We start from the raw sequence: 14,369 nt of genomic DNA, 5'->3' as shown, positions 1-14,369 counted from the left end.
CTAAATTTGGTAACAATTTAGCTTAAACTTACAATTCTACCCTTAATGAGAAACTTTTATAACCACATAAATACTCTGGGCCCCTTTTGGCTTGTTATAGACCACAAATTCCAAAAGTCTTCATTTTTTCTTAAATTCCGTGCCCAGTCAAACAAGTTCACATAAATTGGAACGGAGGAAGTACTATTTTTTGGTATAGATTACAAAAGAGATGCCTTTATATAAATTGGACGGAGGAGTATATAGGTTATTTTATATTGAGAGAGATGTGCAAGAAGAATATAAAATAAATTCTCCAAGTGACTGACCACCATCTATTTTTACCTCTGCGAAAAAAAACTATTTCATCCCTTACAAGCTTCCAAACAAAGAGAATTAATGGAAAGTGAGATTTGCAGGTATTATTCTCCTCCTTTTCCGTTGATGTTTTGTCGAGGATAAAAACAGCACATATATTATAAAAGAAAAAGAAACAACTTTAGACACAGTTTATCCTCTGCTAGTCAATGGGTATCTCTATCTCCATAATACTAAGAAAGCATGGTTTTTCTGCCCAGAACCTCTAAAGCAGATCTCTCTTCCTTTTTCCAATTTGTAGAGTTGAACAAGAATATCTCATTTATCCATGGCTTACATTAAAGAGATTTTCAACAACAGCTTCTTCTCCTTTGTGGGTTTTGGTAATTACTTTGGGGGGATTTCAATATGACCATGATTAATCCTTCTCAAAACCTTTCTAAACAGAATCATCAGAGCAGTGTTTATGGTTATTACGAGAGTTTTAGTCGTATGAGCCAATTAGCAGAAGAAGGATATGAATATTATAGCCAAGGTGCAGGAGATTGTTTATTAGGATCTGATCTAGCACTGATTGAACCAATGGCTGAAGATGAATCAAGAACCGCAAGTATTAACGAAACCGGTTCTACTTCCAAAGATAACAACGATATTAACAATATTCAAGAAAAAGCTAAAGACAAGGAAGAAGATGAAGGCTGGCTTCAGCTGAGTATTGGCACAGCCACCAACAAGCCAGAAATTAGAGGACCAGTGGAACTTGATCTGTTGCATGCTGAATTACAAGGAAAATCCATATTTCAACATCATAATAATATTCCTGAATTTAGAGCACCTCCACCTCCAAAACAGCAGCTTGTTATGACTACTACTAGTACATCATTGTTTTTGCAAAATCCCGCTTCTTCTACAATGTTTCCACAACATCACCAAGAGATTAACTGGGGTTTTAGACCTATACAAATCCAACAGAATATCGATCCTAATTTTATGCCTCTAGTTTCAGCAGCAGGATCATATTTTAGCCCTCGGCCATTTCCAGTACTTCATGCCGGAATAGGAGTTCCTGGACCAAGTACTAATATAGATTTCAGGGTCATTCATCCTCCAAAAAGACCACATTCTGGTTTATGGTTTTCCCTACAAGCATCCTTAAACCAGTAAGTGTACAACAAAAACAAAAATGTTTTACTCTCTTTTTTCATTTTTTCCTTGTCTTTTTTCTTGCTTATTTACTCAATTCTATTTTACTTCAAAGTATGCATGATTAATTTGTCTACTTTGCTTTTTATGATGCAGAGCAAAAGAACCCTTTTTGCCACAGATATCCAAGAGCTACCTTAGAATCAAGTAAGAAATATAATCCATGTACTTTGAAGTTTTCCTTTTTATTTTTTGGTTTCATTTTTTGGACTTCATATTTCTTTCATTTTGACTCAACTTAATTTTTTTTTTTTTAATCTGGTTGTTTCCTAATGTTCAAGAGATGGGAGGATGACGATACGATTGGTGTTGAAGTATTTGGTCAATAAGCTCCAATTGGAAAACGAATCAGAGGTATGTAAACCACCATTTTTGCTCTACAGCTGCTCCTTTATTTATTTTCATTTTACTCTATCGTTTGATATTTTCCTTATTGTGTTAGTATAGATGCCTCATATTTGCCTGAAAAACCGTTAACTGTAGGACTCCAAGGTAAAACTAAGACCAAAATGTTTGGACCAGTAAATCCATAACATGTTACAACGGTTGGTGGGCATCAAAAAACATGAAAGAAACAGCAGAACTAATTAATGGTTTATTTTGGGTAACATTTATGGATTAAGAGAACTTCATAATTAGGTGGGAAGTACATTTCTAGGTAGACATCTACATTAATTCTTATCTTTTTGTATTATTAGCTTAATTAAGGTCGATCTTTACTAGTTCCATCTCCCACGTTCACCGAAAAACTATTGTTTTTTCTCTTTAAGGAAATGGACATCTAAAACTTATATGGGGATCGTTAGTTTCATGCTTATTATTCTATTGCTGAATGATTTTAGAGTATGGCTAAAGTAAGAAACGCAGGAGAAAACAACATACTACCTTATCAGCCCCAAAATCACTCAAATAACATAACAATAGGAATAAGCCTTAACACATTTCTTTTGATGACTTTCACGGTTCGCTTCGTTCTTACTTCCAAGAAAGTAATGTTCTAATCTTTCTGGAATGACATCTGCCATTTTCCTCCAATAGCTTTGAGATATACAAACTCATAACTAGATCGAGTACGAGTTCTGTGGGCTCAATTAAATCTATCATTTTTCGTTCAAACTATGTATACATATAAATATATATTTAAAATATATACATATATAAGATCACATTCATTCTTTACTCACTAATTCTAGATCCTGCATTCGCCTGGTATAGTGTCAGCAAATGAAGCCATTAAGGTTAATAGCAATACTTCATGGCGTTAATTAAGTGTGGCTATTGTTAAGCTCATAACAACTTGTTTAAGTATAGAGAAAAGCGAGTTGGAAATAATCTTATATATATATATCAAAGAAAAGCATCACGAAAGAGAAAGAACAATGCATATTATGTGACGATTTATATAACTTAAACTCTTTTTTATTTTAATCTTATGTGAATCGTGGCTACTGTTTCTTTTGGAGAATAGTTCTTTTTACTCATTACATCCCATGACTCGCCACCTTCCCTTTTCATCCATGGCTCCAACCTATATCTTCATTTTTCCATTTTGATGAGGCGCTCAAAGGGAATATGAATGCTTAACACATTAGATATCTATTTAGATGAAACCTTCTTTTTCTCTCTTCTGTTCCTTTCCTCATTAGACCAAACAAGTCGATCGCGTAGAGTTTTCAAGAGTCTCTAGAATTCGTATAGTGATCGGTCACCTTTTCCTTTTCTTCTCCTTAGTGAAGAAAGCAATAAAGTTCTAATTAGAAAAGAAATTAAATACTTAGCAATTACAGGTAAACAATATGCTAATGAGAACTTTTTTTTTTTTCCCTTCAAAAGAAATATAATGCAGTACTTGTATATGCGTTCTTACTCCTTTAGACTTACAAATTTTCTTCTACTCTTTCCCTGATCATACTGATCAGAAATGACATTTTTTTAAAAATTGTTCTCATTTTTGCTTACCAAATATGTTTATCCTGAAAAGATTAGGTTTTCCTCAAGTTAAGAGATCGGATTCGGAGGAGAAGGTCAAGCTTAAGTTGTAGGATAATAGTTAAATTATAGGTAGATGCATACAGGATATAGTGCACGCTAGCATTTCGAAATGTTTCCAAATTATACTATCATTTATCACTCTCAATAATTTCAATATCCGTTTTTGCATTTACATTAGTTAGAACAATGGATAATTTTCTACTCTTAGTTCTTGTCGAGTGTCGGGTTTTTAGCTATACTTCGTTAATGACTCTTTTCTTTTCACTTCCCCTTTCAAAAGAATTGCATTTAATTAATGACTTAAATGCATTAGAAGAATAGAATAAGATGGCTATATTTGTCATTTTAGTACATCAATGGGAAATTAATGATTTTTAATTTTGTTATATATGCGGTGTTGTAGATGCATATGATGTTTGTGTCTATTTTCTGATGAAAATAATTAATGCGTTTTACTAGTTAGTTAGCCAAATGAGGCATGTAATTATAGGAAGCTATATTTACCGCTTATTGTCTCAACATCTCGCCAACTTCTCTTGATAATATAAAGACAAAAGTTTAATAATCTAAATAGGAAATCAATTTGTTATATGAAAGTTTGTTACTTGCCCTCAAGGCTAACTGTTTTTTAATTACTTATAAGAATGCCAAGATGTCTGATGAATGAAGATGCTACAACTTTTTTTCTTTCTCCTCCTTTGACCTTAGTGATTTGCATGCATGTAGACAAAAGAAACCGTCACTCATTTAGTTGTTGTTCTTCTTCAAATTTTTTATTTTGATGTTAGGAATATCGTTAAGATTCATTCTATATTAATTACTTAATGATACTCCAATATTATCTGGAAACAACCAGCTGTGCTTGAGAATCTAGATATACATACATCTAACGTTTAATAAATAATCAGCTAACCTTTCATTCTCTTTTCCAAGTTACTTCTACGGAACAAAAATTAATTTTTCCTCCACCTACCTGAAATAACTGGTATTAGGGTTTTATCTAAAGCGCATACTAAAAAATAAGACCTTGTATACATTAATGTTAGGTTGTTAGGATGTATGACACATAACATTCTTTTTCCTAAACATTCCATACTACTTATTAATTAATTAGGACTTATTATATGTATCCACGAGGTCAACCCTTGTTCTTTCCTTGCACTACATAATAAAATATCCTGAAGAGAGTACCAATACCAATATTCCCTTTCTTTAGAGCAAATAAAGCACCTAAATATATGCTTCAAAAACAATCTCTATCTAAACTCAACGAAAACATTTCTTTACGTAAACTATTGACCAAGTAAATAAGAAAGAACCAATTCTACGTCTACGTGTTACTCGCTGCATATATATTTATTTGATAGCATTCCTATTATGTAATTGTGGCCTCCTTCGTAGAATGTAGCTTTTATTTATTTAAAAAATGTTGCTTCTTAGTATTCACGAACGGCTACATCCTTGCCGTCTTAATGTTACTTGGCCCTTCTTCTAATGTCCTACCCAAGTTGACTTCAGTTGTTTGGTATCATATGGACATGGTTATCATGTCTATGTTACTCAAACTTCGAAAAATCCACACGTCATGACAACTAAGTGACGAATGATTAAAGTTTTAAGTGGTAGGGAATAAGATATCAATGATAGTTCATGTTGTAATATTATCTTTCTCTTTCCTTTGCATAATTCTCTCTCTTCTCCCTTAACCTAACCTAACCCTTTATGGGTTAGATCTAAGCTGCTAGGACCATTGACATGATGCATATAACCACATCAGAAATTGGACCTAATTATATAACTCACATATACCCTTCTTTTTGTACTCAGAATTAAGCGTGGAAGAGACGTAGGGTTTAAATTTTTCACATAAAAAGAGAGACATGCAAATAGTTTAAAGAGGAAAAAGTAGCTTAAAGATCTTAAGAATGATTTGGAATGAGACACCACTACCTTTTTGGCTTAGGACTACTTCTTCTCATACTAATCACTATAATGTTTTGTGGGTGCGTATGTACTTTTATATATAGCATGTGTGTATTTTTTATGTCTAATTATCATTAGCCACAAACACAATGTAGGGAGCATTTTGATATTAAGGATAATAGTCTTAAGCAATGAAAAATATATGAGAGAGAGCAAATGTCAAAATCAAGATTGGTAGGTTGCTTTTCTTTCCCTTTTCTACGGTCTGTTTTGCGCTTAATAATGATTTTGTTGAGCGCAAATGTGCATTGACTTTTAAGAAGGGAAAGAGAAAGTGAACATGTTCAATTTATCTTTGTTTGGACGGTTTTAATATCACCCATTATCAAGAATAATTTCTAAGTACTTGACTCATGAAAAGATTAAGTGTGCCTATGATAGGAAGTAATTAAGAGCCTGTTTGGACCTAAGAATTTTTTCATTTTTTTAGAATTTCTTTTACTTTTTCTTGAAATCAGTGTTTGCCCATAAAATTTTCATTTTTTACTTGAAGATGAATTTTGAAATTTTTCAAAAATTTTAAAAACTCCAAAGAGTTGTTTTTCAAAATTTTCACTCAGATCACTCAAAAAAATTCGAAAGCAACCCAATATTTTATTCATGTCCAAACACATTCTAATTTTCAAATACCATTTTCACTTGAAAAAAAATTTCACTTTTTTTTGAAACTTTACAATTCTTATGTCCAAACGCCCACTAAATAAAAGTGCGTTCGAATATTTTAATAGTTTTAAATTATATGATCATTTCATCAAAAAGCGCAAAATGCTAAAGAAAGTTTACTTTATTTACTTAATTATATTATGTCTCAATATGCCTACCAAACGTGTAGGACATGACCTCTGTATACTATAATATCATGTTAAAGTGCGTGGTCATTTCATCTAAAAATTTAAGAGCTAAAAAAAATATTTTATTATTTAATTATATTCTAAACAAACCGTAGGTAAGAAGTTTGATGTTAACAAGGCATGAAATCGTATCGTAGGGTCACAAAAAACACACGTGGACCCTATCCTTTTTCCTCCATGTGTCCTTCTCAATAACCCAAATTTGCATGCCCTTATCTGTTATCAATATTATGACTCTATATATGCCTATGAGTTTCGTCATGCTTTCGCTTGTTTCAACTCAGCTCTCCCATGGCGGAATTGTAGGACCCAACTCCCTCTTATTTCTGGATTAATATTCAATAAAACGTTTCTTTTCTTCCTCTCTTTTTCCTCTAAGTGCTGCACTTTGATATAATAAAAAAGATCCCATCATCTCATCCACGACCAACCATTTGTCCATTAAAAAAACCCATAAGGAAAATAAAATAAATTAAAAATAAAGAACACGTCGGAGGAAAGCAATGCATGAGCTATTTAGTCTACAGCAGAATCATTACGAATGATTCAGAAGAGACAAAAGTACGAAGATACTCATATAAATAAGTTGTCGACAGATTAAGACAAGGAATAAATGTACCAATCAATAGATATTTAGTTCCGCTTAATATAGGTTCTTTTTTTTTTTTTTTAAATAATGCAACCAAGTTTTATGCTTAAATTTTTTCTTATAAAGGGAGAGAGTCACCTCATGAATCATGAAGGAATATTAACCTTCATTTCACATTTTTATGTTCTTTTTCCTTTTTTTGGTTTATTATAAGGTTATTCTCTTTTGAAGAAAAGAGAAGAGAGAAAGCAACGTGAATGAGACGTGCATGAATATATAGGATAATAAAGCAACCGATATGTACAAGTCATGTAGAGTTTCCTTCTTCTTCTTCTTCCTTTTTAATTTTTTTTAATTTTTATAGTTAGGTATATGATTTTGATAACTGGAGTATTAAGTATGGAAAATATAGAGAGATAACGCCGATTCCTCGCCGTACTTTTTGGACCCGTCACCTTTTCTTTTTGTCTTTGTTTTTTCCCCTAAATTATTTATCTGTCACTGTCAAGATAAATATATATTATTCTCTGAATTAATAAAATATGGGAAATCTTTGCATCATAATCAGGGAGTACATATTCATTTGAAGAAGTCTAAGGTATAATCATTCTGGATAAAGAGCAAAGTCTAAATGGGCATCTAACATGATTAAAGTTGGGGTAGTTTTCAACCATGGAAGTGGGTGGGCCGCCCCAGCTCCGACCCATTTGGTCGGTTTTCATGGCTGACCTCTCTTTCTCACTTGCTTTATTTCTTTCCTTTATTTATAAGTTGCATGTTGATTTCACTAGTATATGTCACGGTGTAAAAAAGATTCCATTATCAGTTTAGTTTAACATGTTATAATATGTTATTGATATATTTTTCAAAGTTATTAGTTTAACTTTTTATGGGCAGTTGCATTTAGGCTTCATATGTTTTTTTAAAGATTAATACGTCTAAATCTGAATACATATCTTATATTATGTTATGTATTAAGATCTGAATACTAAATGATTAAGATTTTTTATCTTTTTAACATTTGGATATATAAAATTTATCTTTATATAAAAATTAATAAACATAAAATTCAAATAAAATACTAATTAATCTAATCGTGGTGGTTCTAGATAGTAGCTAGTGGTGATTGGTAGCGATAGCGATTATGATTGAGGATCCGAATGGTGGTGGTGGGTGGTGATAGTTAATAATAGTGGGTGGTGGTGGTTGTGGTTGTGATTGAGGAAGATGCTGGTGGGTGGTGGTAGTTTATAATGGTGGGCTGTGCCGACTATGATTATTGATGGTGATAGGGTGGTTGGTTGTGGTAGTTGAGATGGGTGAGTGTGTAGTTGTGATTGAGGATGATGGTGGTGGGTGGTATAGTGGTGGCGGCTATGGTTGAGGATGGTGGTGGTAGTAGTTAATAATGGTAGGCGGTGGCGGCAGTTAGTTATGAATGTGGATGATAACCTCTTAATGAAATTAAGTTTTTGTTAGAGATTTTAATTGTACAGACATATTCAAACCCATTAAGTGATTGTGAAGTAAAATAAACAAACACATTTAATGATTAAGATCTGAATGGTGAAAATTCAGACTTTAAAAACAAACACATTTAATAACTGAGATGTGAATGATTAAGATTAAAACCTCCCTTAAGTACAAATAAATAAGGCCTTAGTTATGTTAAACTTTTGCGAAGAGGTCATGCAAAGAAAGTAAAGCAAAGGAGAAAATTGATAGTTAAAAGCAGGCGTTGTATATGTATTATTTTGTCGTTGTTGTATGGAATAAGAAAATAGAATAGATGGTTAAAAAAGCAGTAGGTTTGTTACAATTCATGCCACCAATCTTACTTATAACAAAGCAACATATATTACATCTTCCTCGTCCATATTATGCTTTTGACGTCTACATGTATATTACATCTTCCTCGTCCATAACAAAGCAATGCTTATGTTGAAGCAAAGAAATAAGTGTTTGAATTGCTTAACTTCATTTTTATTGTTATTTTTTATTTATTATATTGATCTTTCATTTGCTTTGAAGTTCCCACATTTAACGAGTGTATCCTATAGGTGTGAATATTTCACGAGGATTTCTCAAAATCCCCTAAACTTTAGCAAAAGTTAAATGTCGTGAATTACACACACGTAACACTGTTTATACTTTATCGCTAATCATAATCACTATTGCTTGATTAAACTATAGCAAATAATTAATCAATTTATGCATCTTATGCTCTGTAATTGATTTACATGTTTAGTTTGCACTTGTATTTAAAGTTGCTTAACTTCACTAATAGAGTTGAGTTGGTGGTGTTTGGTGCATGTAAAATTTTGGTGGTGGTGATGGCTTTTGCATGGAATGGAAATGACTCTGTACGTAAATTCAGATAGAGATAACATGTAGAGGCCAACAGCTCCAACCTTTCTTGACATTGCAACATGTAAGAGATCATATATGGAGTACAACTAATGCTGCTGACAACACAACACCTTCTAATCATGTCATGGTTCTACATTATGGTAGAACAATTGCTGCTTAAATTAACTGCCAATCAATTTCCTCTTTTTAAATTATTTCATTTTTTTTAATCATGGTAATATTGTTAAACTATTGTTACTCCATCCACTTTTCTTTCACTTCCTCACTCACCTTTATTGCTATTGGCTAGTGCTTGTTTATTATCTCTGTCACCAACAAAGAGTAGTTTTTTCCTTCTTTTGGAACTTGTTTTTCCTCTCTTTTGGGGAGAGTGTAGGGATCAAATTTCTTCTCTAATCTCTAATTAGATGAAGAAAAGGAATTTCAAGATGTTTTGTTTTACCCCCAAAACACGTGTATAAAGTTTTGGGCTGACAGCTTAACCAGATTGTATTACTTACCTAAACATAAAAGTGTGGAATTAACGATGTTTTCCCCCTTACCAATTAGTAAGTCGATTTTGCTTTATCTTATATATTGTTCCCAATTTTACTTTTCCTTATTTTCATGATGGAGATTCTTTTTCAGAAAAAAACAAACATTTAATTCGCTATTAGGAAACTTAATGCATTTAATCCATTAGTTATAAAAACCATCCCTCCTACAAATCTCACCTAAATTAAGTAAAACTTTACTCGCACCACATGTTTATATCAATGATATCAATTAATCGTAATTAAATGCGTTGATGAGATAAGAATACATATCAACTAATCAAAGCAAAAGAAGAGAACTGAACAATGCATTTATTTTCGTGATACATTTCCTGGCCTTTTGACTAAGATCACAGAGTATGTTTTCGTGTTACAATAGCAGCAAATGCATGATAGACATTAAACAATCCCAGAGAGAAAAGAAGAAAGGGAGAGGCGGAAGTGCGATGGTAGAAGTTTTAAACAACAATAAGGGAGTTCTATCTAAGGAAAATTGGCATAACGATGCATAAAGAGAATTGACAATTTTTTAGTTTTATATTAGGTTTGGTAATATAAGTCCCAAAAAAATTAGCACCCAATAACAAAAATTATTTTTCTTAAAAATAGAAGAAAACAAATTAGAAACACCCCCCCCCCCCACCCTCCCACTCTCTCTCTCTCTCTCTATATATATGTGTGTGTGTGTTTGTGTGTGTGTATATTATATAGTTGAAGCCATCTTCCTAGAAATTACGTTCCATTTCCTTCAAAATTAGGTTCCATTTCCATTAGAATTTTTGTCTAATGTCACGATCCGGAATTTTCACCTTCGTGACCGTGATGGCGCCTAACATTTCACTTGCTAGGCAAGCCAACGTTAGAGAACTGTTAAGTCAATTATTATTCAAATTCAATAAATAGAGTCAATCAAACTAGAATGAGATAAAACCAGTTGCGGAATAACATAAATGCCCAATAGTGTCACGACCCAAAACCCTCCGAAGGGGGTCGTGATGGCCTAGTCTCTAAAACTAGGTAAGCCTAACATTAACATAATTAACGACAATATTCACTAACTTCGAATTAGATATCTCAGAACAATTAATAATTCCCAAAACCGGAATACAAGTCATAAGCCTTTCTAGGAGTAGTTATACAAAATGAATACATCACTGTTGCAGAATAAAAGGAAACAATGGAAATAGGTACAATAGAAGGTGACTCCGAGGCCTTCGAACGCAGCAGCAGGCTTACCTTGAGTCTCCACAGCAACGATCCGCACATCCATTAATGATCAAATACCTGGATCTGTACAAAAATGTACAGAAGTATAGTATGAGCACACCACAGCGGTGCCCAGTAAGTATCAAGACTAACCTCGATGGAGTAGTGACAAGGAACAATCAAGATACCTACTGGTCTAATAAGTTGAACAAGAAATGATAATAAACTAACAAGATAAAGATAACAAAGTAACGCCAATAGTAGGAAGAAATCAAATTACAAACAGTAGAGACGATAAGGGGGAAAACACGGATGGTACCGAGAAGTAACCAAGTAAATTAACACCAACATAGCTGGAAAAAATGTGCTCAAATAAGGAAAGCAATGTTAACTCAACCAATCGCATCATTCCTATTATACAATTTCGACCATCCCAATCCTCGAAGTCTCATATCACAATCACAACTTCCAAACCTTTAACACACATGTCACCTTGTACCCACATATTTCCCTTCCACTTTGCACGTCAAAGATCCACGTGCTACTCAGTACATAATATCCATGACAAATGCTAATTAAGATGTTCAAGAAGTCCCATTTTTATATCATAAGGTAAATTTGCAGTTTCTAGAACAAATAGGAAAACCGGCGAGAAAAGATAAAGTTATTCTTAGAAATCATTTGAGTGAAGAATATAATATTTTTCAAATAGAGATACAACATCGGATAAGCTATCCCCTTTAATATAAGATTCATTAAATTAAAACTTAATAGAAATTTCTTTTTAAGAAAATATAACCTCATACAGGTTAAGGAGATTTAGTTGAGAAACCAGGTGAAATTAAAATATAATAATTATTAGAAATAGTGGATACTAAAATATACAACGAGTTCTAACTTAAAGGCACACAAGGAAACATGATATTAATTCCTTCATTTTAAATCACGATATTACGAACGACCCAGCAGGGCAGGAGGAAATGACTCAACGTAGTAACTCTACTTTGAAAATTAATTCACCAGAAAAATAGTATTAGGAAAAGAACTCAGGAAATGACGGCAAGTTAATAAGTCAATAACAATAACTCGATCCTCAAAACTCAGTGAAAATTAGAAATACAACTTATCATGTCTTGCACGAAGGAACTAAAGTCAATACAGTAAAACAGGGGATACCAAAATACAAGATATGTTGCGGTGCGAAACTCGATCCCACCATATAATATCAATTCACCCTTATTCCTCCTCAATATATCAACCTTATTCCTCATGTTGCGGCGTGCAATCCGATCCCACCGTATAATATCAATTCACCCTTATTCCTCCTCAATATATCACCCTTATTCCTCCTGTTGCGGCGTGCAATCCGATCCCACCATACAACATCAATGTCATAACAATAAACATAATATGTTGCGGCGCGCAATCCGATCCCATCATATAATATCAATTCACCTTTATTCCTTCTCAATATATCACCCTTATTCCTCCTGTTGTGGCGTGCAATCTGATCCCACCGTATATAATTTAAATCAACAACAACAAATCTACAACTCAATTACAAGAACTTCTACCATCAAGAGTATGAGTACACGACAAAGAGAGAATCACGTAAACATTAAAGTAATACAACAACCTTACAAAAACAACAAGACATGTAAGGCACACGATAACTACACAGGTAATCACAACAATTTAGACAAGTAGCATATATGCACAGGGTCATAGAGGAACTCAGAATTAGAAGTAACAAAACAACAAGATAGGCAATAACTTCAACTAAGGCAAATAAAGCCAAATAACGAGCAAGAGATAAATAAATGCTAACAACATCATATAGAGCATGTAAGTATAGCCTAACAACAAGATACCACATATAATGACAATTTGATCAAAGGCATGGAAAAAGACTAGACAATCTATCCGATCAACACCACATATATTAACTGTGTACCCACTCGTCATCTTGCGTACGCAGCTTTCACATATCGAGATAGGACAATTGACTCAATTCCTAAGGGGTAGTTCCCCCCCACAAGGTTAGGCAAGATACTTACCTTAATTCGGCCAACTCAAAACCCAATTTAGCTTTTTCTTTACCAATTCACCATTGCTCGGCCCAATCTAGCCAAAGAAGACTTAAATGCATCAAACAATACAAGAGAAAACAATTCCAATTAACAAAGCTATGATCCTTATACAATTTGCAAAAAGTCAACAAGAGTCAACTCTTCGGGCCCGCACCTTGGAACCCGACAAAATTTACAAAACCCGAACACCCATTCAATTATGAGTCCAACCATACTAGTTTCAATTAAGTCCGACCCAGAATCGATATTCAAAACTCAAAAATTCACTTTATGAAATTTTAGACAAAACCCCCAAATTTTACTTTGAAATCATCAATCAAATGCCTAAAACGAAGATGGATTTATGAAATATAACCAAAATCGAGTATAGAACACTTACCCCAATCCATTTAGTGAAAATTACCTCCAAAAATTGTCCAAATCCTAGCTCCTCAACTCAAAATATGACCAAATGAACAAACTTTCGATATTAAGTATTTTTGGCCAGCTGTTCTGCCTCGTTTTGCATGCTAAACAATCTCGAAACTGGCTTTTGATGACTCCAATGGATTCCTTGTGAAATTTCAATCAAGTTTTGCTTTTGAATAACTCCATTTGACCTTATAATGAAGGAGATATGTTGGTTTCAATATTTGGAAATAGTGCAGATTTTTAAATACGAATTCAGTGGCAATTTCGTAATTAATTTGAAAAAATCTGACAGCCCAATTCTTAGCAAAATGACCATAAAATCCTCATACGATGTCCAAATTTGATGATTCTTTTTGTTATGGCTCCTTAATTACGATACGGATCTAACTCTTCATTCAAAACAGAAATCGGAGCTCATTTGTTTAATGTGGTACCATTTATGCTTGAAGAAACGAAGTCGAAACATAAGAAAAACGAGCGCAACACAACCCAAACCTATCCGAAACTCACCCGAGCCCCTCGGGACCCCGCACGAACATACCAACAAGTCCCATAACAAACACGGACCTACTCGAGGCCTTAAATCATGCATAACAACATCGAAACGACGAAACGCACCTCAAATCAAACTTAATGAACTTTCGAACATCTAACTTCCAAAAACTCGCGCCGAAACATATCAAATCAACTCGGAATGAACTCAAATTTTGCACACAAGTCCTAATACATCATACGGAGCTACTTGTGCCCCCAAACTATCGAGCGAAGTGCAAATTCTCACAACGACCGGTCGGGTCATTACATTCTCCCCCACTTAAACATACGTTCGTCCTCGAACGTGCCA

The 14,369-nt window shown here is 33.5% G+C and overlaps 1 protein-coding gene across 1 annotated transcript; it reads left to right on the top strand.

Moving 5' to 3' along the window:
- The first annotated feature begins 280 nt into the window (after positions 1-280).
- Positions 281-9,816, top strand: LOC109215516. The gene is made up of 4 exons (XM_019379594.1): positions 281-1,457; positions 1,597-1,647; positions 1,782-1,854; positions 9,293-9,816. Exons 1-4 carry the CDS (start codon positions 706-708, stop codon positions 9,443-9,445), a joined length of 1,029 nt encoding a protein of 342 aa, XP_019235139.1. The 5' UTR covers positions 281-705; the 3' UTR covers positions 9,446-9,816.
- The last annotated feature ends 4,553 nt before the right edge of the window (positions 9,817-14,369 follow it).

Source organism: Nicotiana attenuata, unplaced genomic scaffold, assembly GCF_001879085.1.
Source record: "Nicotiana attenuata strain UT unplaced genomic scaffold, NIATTr2, whole genome shotgun sequence".
Taxonomy (NCBI): Eukaryota; Viridiplantae; Streptophyta; class Magnoliopsida; order Solanales; family Solanaceae; genus Nicotiana; species Nicotiana attenuata.
This window is presented reverse-complemented; position numbering and strand designations above follow the sequence as displayed.

Excerpts from the sequence above, each read along its gene's own strand:
- LOC109215516 (XM_019379594.1), top strand. The coding sequence starts at position 706 with ATGACCATGATTAATCCTTCTCAAAACCTTTCTAAACAGAATCATCAG. Across the intron at positions 1,648-1,781 it reads AAGAGCTACCTTAGAATCAA|AGATGGGAGGATGACGATAC; the intron begins GTAAGAAATATA and ends CTAATGTTCAAG. Across the intron at positions 1,855-9,292 it reads AATTGGAAAACGAATCAGAG|ATAGAGATAACATGTAGAGG; the intron begins GTATGTAAACCA and ends ACGTAAATTCAG.